The sequence below is a fragment of the Oncorhynchus mykiss genome, chromosome 31, assembly GCF_013265735.2.
Source record: "Oncorhynchus mykiss isolate Arlee chromosome 31, USDA_OmykA_1.1, whole genome shotgun sequence".
Taxonomy (NCBI): domain Eukaryota; kingdom Metazoa; phylum Chordata; class Actinopteri; order Salmoniformes; family Salmonidae; genus Oncorhynchus; species Oncorhynchus mykiss.
Genome location: NC_050571.1, coordinates 35,683,596 through 35,696,177, shown reverse-complemented (window position 1 = coordinate 35,696,177; position 12,582 = coordinate 35,683,596). Strand labels below are relative to the sequence as shown.

At 41.0% G+C, this 12,582-nt stretch overlaps 1 protein-coding gene across 3 annotated transcripts in view; it reads right to left on the bottom strand.

The window, feature by feature from the left end:
- The window catches only part of LOC110505100 (gamma-aminobutyric acid receptor subunit alpha-2), a 55,336-nt gene that overhangs the window by 41,313 nt on the left and 1,441 nt on the right, over positions 1-12,582 (bottom strand). For all 3 annotated transcript variants that reach the window (XM_021584072.2, XM_036970227.1, XM_036970228.1), the window contains exons 3-4: positions 10,129-10,244; positions 1,587-1,654 (exon numbers count right to left, since the gene is read on the bottom strand). In XM_021584072.2, coding sequence (XP_021439747.1) covers positions 1,587-1,654; positions 10,129-10,244 — 184 coding nt within the window. The remainder of the gene's footprint in view (positions 1-1,586; positions 1,655-10,128; positions 10,245-12,582) is intronic.

Sequence of the window (12,582 nt, the reverse complement as noted above, 5' to 3'; positions counted from 1 at the left end):
TTGCCGTTTTTAAAACGGGACTGTGAGTGTGGAATGAAAAATCGGTGCGTGTATTTTCTTGAATACAAGCCCAAGATAAATTAAGAAGTGACTTGAATACAGAGTCGATTTTTTAATTAATTTTTTTATTTTATAATTCATAAAACAAAACTGTCGAAGGAATAGGCACGGCTCCGAGTGGGGGGGGGGGGGGAAGAGAACACATCTCTCTCTATAGTAAGACTGATAAAGGTGTTGCCGTGAAGAGGAAAACGATGTATGGGATGAGCTCCAGGGAAGAAGAAAGAAGGGACAATTCTGCCTTTGAAAAGAAACTAAGAAAACAACATCAAAAGAAGAGAATGAAAGGAGAACCTGAGAGAGAGAGAGAGAGATATAATATTGCTGTACCAAAAGGAGTCCAGACAGTGAAATAGCACTCAGGATGAAGAAGGGTAGAACAATGTAGCAAAGGTAGCAACACAATGGGAATAAAACACGTGCGCTTTATCGCTCCTTTTCTCTCTCCCTCATTCTTCCAGAACCTGATTTAAACATGTCCCTTGAACAGTGAAATTGAATAGGGGACGCAAGCTGGAGCATTGGCTACAGAGATCTTAAGTCTGCTGTGGAGGAAAGCGAAGGGGAAAGATTTTGAGGTTTTGAAAGGTAACAAGGTGTGATGCCTGGCCAGAGAAGAGAAAGAGAGGAGCGGATGATTTGCCCGGGGGAAGAGCGAGGGAGAGAGGGGTCTCTTGGCTATGTTTGAAGCCAGGGCCCTTTGAAGACGATCAGGGGAGCTGTAATCTTAAGGCGTCAGTGTTAGGGGGGGCTTTGGTGCTCCACTAGAGCCAGGCAAAGCTGCTTGGAACAAACACAAACACCAGGGTCCTATTCATTTGGCACCAAACTGAAGAAGACGGACGGAAACAGGAAGGGGCAAACGGAATCCGTCCAATGAGAAATGCTTGTTTTCATGTTTTCATTTTTAGTTGCAAAATGTTTTGATATGGCGTGCCCTAATGAATACGAACAGGACTAAGAGGTCCAAATAAGCGACAGAAAGGAAAATGGCGCCGAATGGTGGTTTTGCAATGAAACAGTAAACAAAATACCTGAAATGGCAAAATCAGAATTGGGTTTTTCTACGTTCTTGTGTAGTAATTAAGATCTCTGTTGTGTTTCAGTGGTGTTTTACAATGAAAAAACTTAAGTGTTTACCCCAAACCATTCTTACAACAGTATAATATTATAGTAAAACACCACAGAAACCATTTATAAGAACCAATTTGGTCCTTTCCCGTCATATCTTGTTTAACATAATTGTGTTGTCATGGTAATAAATTGCAGTTATTTCTGCATAGTGGTACATTTGATATGGTCAGGTTAAAATCATTTCCCTACATGCTTGCTTCACACTATAGGGTAGACCAAAACTCTACTGTGCTGGCCTGCATATTTTTCCATTCACAATGCCCATTCCAGCACAGTTACAGCAACTATGGGGAATGCGTAACCAGCGCAGCCCAGTACAGCTTGGCTTGGTTCAGCCCAGTTTGGCTCAGTGTGGTAACAGGGTACTTGTAAGATTTAGAATGTGGTCTCACCATGTCTGTATCTGAAACTGGGCCAAAGCTGGTGACGTAGACATTGGTATTCACCTCTGTTACACGATCTGAAAAACATAATACCAAGGAGGATTAAAATAGAACAAACGGGAAGGCGGATCATGAGACCATTTCTTCCTCGCTGAACATGAATAAACAGATCTATTACTAGACACTTCAGTATGAATTACTGAGGCTCTTATTTTGAGTGGCACTTCCCTGCGTTGCAGTAAAACAACACTTCAATTTTTACTCCTAACGACACCATCCTGTCTGGCCTACCTCTGTTCAGTGCTAGAGAAAACAACAGCACACACATTTTGGTTTCTCTCCTGGGCATCTCTTTCATTAAGTTAATCTCTTATACGCTTGGGTAATTTCTTAAAAAAGCTTTCAGGCTTTACAAGTATCCTCTGCTGCGCACACACAGCAACTCACACACAGTAACTCACACAGACACAAACTCATGTGTATTCTAAAGAGGTTCTCATTAGCCTAAAATAAAGTGCTCTCATGCAAGGCGACTCGGCGAGCGAGAGCTGGCCCAGTGCGCTTACCGCGCTCTGTTCACTGCGTTTGCTGACAAATGACACACAGGCGTGTAATGGATATGCTTATTATTTATGAACTAGTACATATCGAGAGGAACAGACGGCTCGTTGGGTAATGTGTGCAATACATTTAGCAATACATACACTGGATTCCACTATAAAATAGGTGTTTAAAGGTCCAATGCAGCCATTTTGATCTCAATATCAAATTATATCTGGGTAACAATGAAGTACCTTACCATGATAGTTTTCAATTAAAATGGTCAAAAAGAAACAACAACTGCTGAGCAAAGAGCAATTTCTCCAGGCATAGTTTAGCTAGGACTGTCTAAGTGGGAAGGGGAAAATGTGAAATGAGTTGTTATTGGCAGAGAGGTTGGAAACTCTTTTTTTTTGGTCTATCAACACATTTACCGCATGGTGACATCACCATGGAAAGCCAAAACTCCATTCCACCAAAATTGTTTGCTCAATAGGCTGTTGGTCAACCGAGATTTCTTTAGTTGAGCAGTATCAAAAACAATATATAATAATCATGGTGTACAAGACAGCTGTCTGATTCGCACCTGTCTGAGAGGACTGATCTATTGTGGAGGCCGTGGGGATGGCACAGTCCATCACTCGTAGACACTGAAATTGCATATGGTTATATTATGTAAGAACAATTGTGCAACACAAATAGAAAATAACATAACTTTATAACAAATGCGCTTTCTCCCGTGTTGGATAGTGGTCGTAGTCCGCGGTTCTGAAACACATCAGTGCGCTGTTGAATTGGCACCTTTTAATAGACCATGTTGCTATGTGCATAATGGCAAAGTTAACCAGCTTATTGGTGTTGAGAACAATGCGGCTGAGGCAGCAGCGGAGTTAGGAGACGAGAAAACAGCACTTGCCTTAATTGTCTAAGAAAAGTGAGAAGAGAGAGAAACTCCAACTTCACTAGGTCTATAATCAATAGTCTAACGGTTAAATGTGCCTGGCTTTATAAATCATCCATGTACTGTATACAGTAGAAGTCTGAAGTTTACATACACCTTAGCCAAGTACATTTAAACTCAGTTTTTCAGAATCCCTGACATTTAATCTTAGAAAAATACCCTGTTTTAGGTCAGTTAGGATCACCACTTTATTTGAAGAATTTTAAATGTTGGAATAATAGTAGAGTGTGATTTATTTCAGCTTTTATTTCTTTCATCACATTCCCAGTGGGTCAGAAGTTTGCATCCACTCAATTAGTATTTGGCAGCATTGCCTTTAAATTGTTTAACTTGGGTCAAACCTTTCGGGTAGCCTTCCACAAGCTTCCCACAATAAGTTGGGTGACTTTTGGCCCATTCCTCCTGACAGAGCTGGTGTAACTGAGTCAGATTTGTAGGCTTCCTTGCTCGCACTCTCTTTTTCAGTTCTGACCACACATTTTCTATGGGATTGAGGTCAGGGCTTTGTGATGGCCACTCCAATACCTTGACTTGGTTGTCCTTATGCCATTTTGCCACAACTTTGGAAGTATGCTTGGGGTCATTGTCCATTTGGAAGACTCATTTGCGACCAAGCTTTAACTGATGTCTTGAGATGTTGCTTCAATATATCCACATAATTTTCCTACCTCATGATGCCATCTAATTTGAGAAGTGCACTAGTCCCTCCTGCAGCAAAGCACCCCCACAACATGATGCTGCCATCCCCGTGCTTCCCGGTTGGAATGGTGTTCTTCGGCTTGCAAGCCTCCCCCATTTTCCTCCAAACATACCAATGGTCATTATGGCCAAACAGTTATATTTTTGTTTTATCAGACCAGACCTATGGGACACCCGATCACGGCCGGTTGTGATACAGCCAGGGATCTAACCAGAGTCTGTAGTGATGCTTCTAGCACACAGAGATGCAGTGCCTTATGCCACTCGGGTGCCAGGTTTCCTCCAGACGTGACGCTTGGCATTCAGTCCAAAGAGTTCAATATTGGTTTCATCAGACAAGAGAATCTTGTTTCTCATGGTCTGAGAGTCTTTAGGTGACTTTTGGTAAACTCCAAGCAGGCTGTCATGTGCCTTTTATTGAGGAGTGGCTTCGTTCTGGCCACTCTACCACAAAGGCATGATTGGTGGAGTTCTGCAGAGATGGTTGTCCTTCTGGAAGGTTCTCCCATCTTCACACAGCAACTCTAGATCTCTATCAGAGTGACCATGGGTTCTTGGTCAACTCCCTGACCAAGGCCCTTCTACCTCGATTGCTCAGTTTGGCTGGCCGGCCGGCCAGCTCTAGGAAGTGTCTTGGTGGTTCCAAACTTCTTCCATTTAAGAATGATGGAGGTCACTGTGTTCTTGGACCTTAAATGCTGCAGAAATGTTCTGGTACCCTTCCACAGATCTGTGCCTCTACACAACCCTGTCTCGGAGCTCTACGGACAATTCATTCGACCTCACGGCCTGGTTTTTGCTCTGACATGCACTGTCAACTGTGGGACCTTTTATGGACAGGCGTGCCTGTTGGTCTACAATCAAGTTGTAGAAATACCTCAAGGATGATCAATGAAAAAATTATACACCTGAGCTACACAATGATACACAATTTCGAGTCTCATAGCAAAAGGTCTGAATACTTAAATTTGCAAAGATTCAAAAAAACGTTTCACTTTGTCATTATTATTGTGTGTAAATTGCTGAGGAGTTTATTTTTGTATGTAATCAAGTTTAGAATACAGCTGTAATGTAACAAAATGTGGAAAAAGTCAAAGGGTCTGAATACTTTTCGAATGCATATGTGTGGATGAAAACACCTTGCTGTGTGCAGACTCACACTAGATGAATAAATACACTAGATATGTAGAAATATGAAATATGACTCCACTGACAGTGACCCTGATGTAGCCCATTCTAATGCACTGTTTTAACGTGAGACCTTTACAATACAATAATACCATGTTTTAACCTGTGGATAGAGATCCTATAATACACTGCTCTATGATTCTATGGTCAAGCCTACAGTCAATAACACCATAGAACTAAATCATAAAAAAAAAATAGCAGCAGCCTATTCATATTCAATGGAAAAGTAAACCAAATCATGAATTTAAAAAAAAATTGTTACGTACAAATAATGCATACTTCATACAAAGGAGCGTAGGCCCTCGAGGACAAATCACTTATTTATTATTTAGAAAAGAATCCAGAAAAAAATGTACAAATGATGCATACTTAGTACAAAGAAGTGGCTCTTGGGGATAAATCGCTCGTTTTATTATTTAGAAAAGAAACCAGAGTGCATTTGAAGCCTGAGGATGTGAGGCCACTTTATTTATAGTATCAAGTAATGTAGGTTCACTTCTTCAGCTCAGACGGAACAAAGCGAGTGGTCTAGTCAAGTTCCCTTAGCTTGTCATTTATATGCGTTTAGACTTCCAACCGAGCTATCAAATGTCTAACTAAACTTTAGTAAACAAGCAAACTGAACATATGAGTGCAATATTTATAGTTCAATACAAAAACCGTATATACAAAGTGAGATACTGTTCCTTCAATTAACGTGGAACAGGGCTGTGTGAGACAGAGAGGTCCCTTTTTTATATGACGCACAACAACCTTTACAAGGAAGCATGGATATGACCTGCCTGCCAGGCAAACTTACATATCCTCCAATACCTAATATACCGTAGCTGCTCTAAATGACATGAATGGTCTCTCAATACTGTACTGAAAAGGAGGCAAACGCACATTAGTTAGGAGCGTCAGGAAATCAAGAGTTTCCCTAGGTGCACATGTGAGGTGTCGGGGTTGTGTGCGTTTCTGACCCTCGTATGGACCAGTCAGCAGCTACGCCTGGTTAAACAATCAGACTGGAAACACAGAGGATTAAAATGTGCAGGTTTGCAGGTTATTCTACCACTGCTGCTTCTTCTGCTGCTGGGTTGTGTAGTTCTCAAATAAAGACGACAACAGAACACGCAATGCAGTTTCTGTTTTAACGATTGGGAATGGAGTTGTTTTGGCTAGGGGTTATGGTACATTTTAAAGACAAACCTGGACACAAAAGCAAAGAGAACTCTTGGGGGAAACTCTAGGGGGAAAATGCAATGCACTTTCTAAAAACAAAAGTGAAGACCGACACTATTAATATGCAACACAAAAATATTCTGTTATTCATCGGAAGTCAAATGCGTCTCTGGCATCTAACATTTGTCGAACAGATGGCAAAACAAATGCAGCATAGGCATCAAATAGTACTTTCTTCATAAGCCACTCAATTTTGGGTTGCAGAAGTCTGCGGATGATTCAGTACCTCTAGGCATGGAGAATTGTTTTAGTTTTTTTCCATAGAGAAAGTATGTCAGTGCTTCTATACCATACTGCCATCCAGGCAACCCTTCCCAGCCCTTCCCCAAGACAAAAACAAAGACTATCACCCATATGGCAGATGCTAGTTTTGAGCTGATGGCCCCCTGAAACTCAACAGATTCTTTGGGAGGCCCGGGCTCTGGGGCCACCTGGAAATGAGACGGGATGGATGGAGCAATGGAGGGAGAGGTGGAGAGGTGGGTGGATGGTGGAGGGAGGAAGAGGCATCTTCTCATGATGGAAGGAGATTCTTTCATAGCCACACAGTGAAGACGCTTAGACAAATAATTGTATGAATCGTAGTAGTACGATCTCACAAAGACACTACACTTCAAGCGAGGACTATTCGACACTATCATACCACTTCTTCTCAGTGCTTCTAAATATCACATTTAATCGAAAAATATATATATATATATTTTCTTTCTCCAGGTCAGTTGCTACTAATCCATCCCATCCTCCTCCATCATTGATTCATGTGCTGTGCTGTTTATCATCATTACACCATTATGTCAGTAATACCTTCTGTTACTGGACCTAGTCTAGCCAATTAAACTATACTCCAGGAATGTACAATGGAGTTGAGCGGCGAGTAGCGTGGGCAAACTGGAGCTCCGATGTCACATAAAATACACATCAGCGCCAACAGAATAGCCCATAATTACACATGTTGTTCGATGTAATTGCGGGCTATTCTTGAGTGCTGAAATCAGTCGTTTTTGATTTTAAAAAACGTCATTTTATGAGACGCCGGAGCTCAAGTCCACCCACACTAGTCGCCAATCAGCTATATCGTAAATCGTGGTGTTGAGTTTAGTCGGCTAGACCTAGGCACACATTCACCTTCAGCTCAATCTATACTTTCCTCTAGAGGGCAACATAATCATTAGGCGGAGGTTTATGCTGACCAAGTGTTTATCCTTTATGAGCTTGTTAAAGGCTAGAACACACGCGCACATACTCAGACGCGTGCAAGCGCGCACACACATTGACCCACACGTACGCATGCACACACACACAGGGTAAAGTCTCAAGGCGGTGAAAGATGACTCCAGTGTCTAGCTAGCCACTAGCCCTATACGGAGTTCTTTGCCGGCACATGGAAAGAACCAGTGGTGGTGGTGGTCAGCAATGAGATGTCTGACACTGTACATCAAACAATATCCATGATGATGCCTGAGGGCCGGTGTTCAACCGCATAACGCTTCCCTGTCAGAACGCCTTCCCCCTACAGATCTCAGATTGGCAGAGTGAGATTTTGGCACTAAACTGTGACAAATACGCCTCAAATGGTTATCAAAGACGGAAGGAGCAGCATGTTCCACCAATTTAGTTACTGTGGTTAGATGGATAGATAGCGATGAAACATGAGCCATTTGTGATTTCATGCACAAATTATACAAAACATGGGATGTAGCAGTCTCACCACAAGTATTCAGGAGCATGGCAGCAGGTTACTGGTATCTCAGTTGACATGAGCAATGTCGAAATGTGGACATTACACGTCGTCGTGCCTCTAAAGAGAGAGCCTTCAAACGTCTGGTGAGTCTGAGTGTTCTAAATGCATTACTAAAACCACCTCAATCAAACAAGTATGTCCTAAATGTTTGTTCAAATTCATGTACGTCAGAGTTGGTGTTTTGTGTCTTTTTATTCATCTTTTTTGATTTATGCTGGACATTATGTCCCAGCCGATGTCATGTCTAGTTTAGTGGATCCAGGTCTGTGGAATGTTAAGTTGTCTATTTTCGATGGTCTAAAGAAACTACAATCGCCATTCAGATATCATTGCTAAAATTGCAGTGAAAGCTAACGAGATCGAGAGAATAACGAGAACCTGTGTGAACCACACATCCCGCCCAGGCCACAGTAGACGATGACGTCTGATATTGATGATTGATGTGTGCTGGGTTGGGTCCAATGTCTAAGTGCACAGGTCAAAGTTTACTGAGGAGGAGGACTGAAAGCAACCAAGGTTATTCCAACCGATACAACTATAAATCAAGGGTTACGACATAATGGTCCAAAACGACGTGCAGGTGATTTGCCCTGTTTGCGCAGGAGAACAGAATTGACAAACACATAATGAGAATGCTATACTGTACAGACTGGATGTCCACCTCAGGCAGACAGAAATGTATCTGTTAAGGACCCAAGAGCAGATGATATATCATAAATCAAAATACTCTCCTCAATTCTCATCAGCTTTTAATTGTTATTACAGCTAATGGTCAAACAAAGTATATTTGATGATAGCACATTCTGTGTAGGTTTACTGTACCACCCATTTATAAATGTGGCTTGCTACACCAACGCAAAACTACAAGTCATTCTGTGCAATACAATTTCCACCCCATTTTAAAGTGCCCCAGTGATTCCCATTTAGTTTATTGGATAATATCCTTGATCAACACCTAGTACTAAAATATCGTTTATGATCTGTTGTCACATTTACAGATTTTAGTTGATGGTTGCTGGGTGTGTAGATAAATACAGAATTTCTTAATGGGTTTGAGCATGGTGCTGACGTCAAAGATTGAGGGTTTGATTCTGTATTCAGGAGCTTTGGATGCCTACCAATACAGGTTTATAGGATAAGGAACATATGAAGCGTGTCTTTGTGTCTACCGAAGGTTCCTAAATAGACCATCGTGCCACACCACAGAGCGTCACTTGTTTTCCCAGGTGGACTATGTGCTAGTGCAGCAAATAGCCCACTTGATAAGGCGCCAGCCAATATCTTGACACTGTGGATTGAGAGCAGCTGTAATATAACAGGGCAGTTTCCTAATAAAGTGCTAAGGGAACCTTTTCTCTGTGTGGTGGTAGTAGTGGTCTGTAGCTGAACTACCATGTAATAGTGTTATCGTGTACTGCAACAATTACAGTATTCACATGCTGTTGCCTCTGGGGAAGAGCTATTGAAATGTTGTCTCCTGCTGACTAGACAACACTACCTTTACCAAACAGGACTGCATCCCAAATGACACCCTATTCAATTTATTGTGCACTACTTTTGACCAGGGCCCATAGGGCTCTGGTCAAAAGTAGTGCACTGTGCAGAGAATAGGATGCCATTTGGGACACAGCTTTATACTGAGGATTTGGAATAACAAGCTCACTGATGACCGATATGTTCATGTGGTTTCATGTGCAGCACCATTAAATGTCATGAGAAAATATTGCCTGAACTGCGTTTCGCTGCTCCACACAAATTTAAGCTGCACTCTACACGATTTATGGTTGCACTATCTTTCACATTACAAGACACAAGCAGAAGCATCGCTGGCAGTATTTGTTCTGCATGCTGACTGTGAGGAATATGAAATACTGTGAGGAATACTTCCACTAAGATTCACTAAACCTGACAGGAAAATTAATCAAATGAAGCCAACAAAGTTAGTCATCACAATCTGTGATGTGAATTTATACCATGTGTTTCTAAAATGTTTGTCCACAAACTGGAATCGTATTCATAAAGAGTTTCAGAGGAGGAGTGCTGATCTAGGATCAGGTCACCCCTGTCCATATAATCTGTTCATTATTATGTCAAATATAAAACTGATCCTAGATCAGCACTCATACTCTGATACCCTTTATGAATACAGGCCTAAGCTTGTTTTGTCATGGAAAATCAAGCCAAGAGAGATTCCTTACCCCCAAGGCCGGGTCGAAGGCGATTATCATAGCCATCTAGAAGTCTGTCGAGGATCCGTGTGAAGAGAGTGATGTTGTTCTTGAAGGCATCTGTTGTAGGATCAGCAATGACTGGCCTTGGAGACAGACAAGAGTGTCAGATTGACAAGGCCTTTGCACAGTTATTCCAGAGGGAATGAAAGAGGGAAGATGAAAAAAAAAGGTAATAGAACACACACACACACACACACACATCTCCCCCTTTCCCAAGCATTCTCCCAGATGACCCATTTCAATGCTGAACATTTGTGTGCCATCTGATCCTGGAGCAAAAACACAATTGAATATAAAAATGTGACCCATTGCACATCAGTAATTTACAAGAGAGGCTTTTGTAGGTAATACTTTGCCAAAAAAATGCACTTTAAACGCACTTTAAATGCACTTTAAAACTTCTTTAAACGTCTTCTGGAACATGTGAGCTTTCATATACGTTAATAACAAACTTGTACACCATCTGTAAATATGAATAAAAATGTAAAATTACAAGCCTAGTTGGTTTAGCCACGTAAACATGTCAGGAACCTTCCAGCTAGCCATGATTGGCTGAGATAATGGATGGGCTGGACATGCCCAGAGATGAGTTCGGATTGGTCTGCCATGTAGCTGGCTTCTGTTTATAACATGAGCTGCTCAGTGTGTGTAGATAATCCTCGCTACAAAGGCTTTTTTTTTTTTTTAAGATATAACGTTAACCATGGAAAGCTGCAAAAGTGTTGCTACTGCTCTCAACAACATTGCTGCCCTAAATTTTCCTGGCACTATTGACAAAGATCAGTGGGGAAAAGTTACACAACAAAACAAGCATTCATACATGTGTACAGGTAAGTCTAGCTACATTTTCAGACATTACAAGTTTCACCTTTTTTCTGAAAGTTGTTTTCATTGCAAGTTAAAGCATACTGTTAGCTAGCTAGTGAATGTTAGCTTGCTGGCTCGCTAGCTAATGTTATGTGTATGATCAGTGTAGTAATATTATTTGTATCTCAGAAATTGATTTGCATTGCTAGTTATAGTCTAATGTTAGCTAGCTAGCTAACATTGAGCCTAGTCGGTTAACTTCAGCTACCTGCAGATTCATACTACAGCGTTTCATGCATGGTGGCTAGCTATGGCAATATGTTTGTACTGTAGCTATGGGTTGGGATTATGGCTAATTGATGTCTAAAATGTAAAATGTCTAAAACAAATATTCCACTTCGCCAGATGATTAGATGACCCACCAAATTAGCCAGGTGTGTCCAGGGGTGATTACGGCCATCTATTGTATTTCATGAACATGTATACATGTCTAACTAGATGTGGCTGGGGGTGGTTATAGAGTTTATTTCACATGACCCATCAATTTAGACAAGTGTGTCTGGGTAAGCATCATCTAGCAATTATACAATATTTTTTATCTGCACACGTTCTATTTTTTTTATATTGCTACTATGCAAATATGCACGTAACCATTTCACTGTACTGTTTACACCTTCTGTTTCATGTGCATGTGACAAATAAACATCATTTTATTTGATATACTTTGTGTATACCAGAGACCCTAATGTGAAAAACAACATGACCTGCACTAAAATCAGATTAGGATATAGGCCAAGGACTAGTTAAAGGGTATTTTACAACTAGTTTTTGCTACTACGTTCACCCTTTACTACGTTCACCCTTTGTAGTCTTGAGATCTTTGGCTGCTTAATACACGACCTTACTCACTCTGTTTAGCACATGGCCTCACTAAGTCTTAAGAGGATGTGAACGATGCTGAATAGGTGTAGACAAACAAGAGCTCTCCATTAGATGTACCAAAACATTCAAGGCACATTTTTGTCAAAAGTGAGTTTACAAGTTTATCAGCTTTCAAAGCAGATATAGTTTCCATTGTTCCTCAACTGTAGTGTATGATATACCTTTTTGTAGTTCAGAGTCTCTACTTTTATCCAATGTAAAAATAAAAAATAAACATTTAAAATGTTGCTACTGTACATAAGACCGAATTGAGGTGGTGGGTCACAAATGTCATCGGTTTCATGAATCCAATAAGCGGAAAAGGCGTAATTGAGTTTGATATTGATCATGTATTGGTTAATCAATTGACTGACATTGGTTTCTTGATTGATTTGTGAGCTAATATCAGTCTACAAGCTACTTTCGTGAAAGCTGTGGACACAGCGAGTCTAGCGCAACGTGTCAAAAATGTTGCAACCATGAGACTTCCTAGTCCATTTGAGAATTACACTACGTGACTACGATATGCTGTCACAAAATGAAGAGCATGTCCCAATATGTGTGGATTATAAGCATGTTTATTTGTAGAGAAACTGTATAGGCTGTAGGCTACTGATGCTGTACAATGGTCATACAGTACAAGGTCCCACTTTAAAAAGTGCCCCAGTATGTAGTTACATCGGTACAATTGAG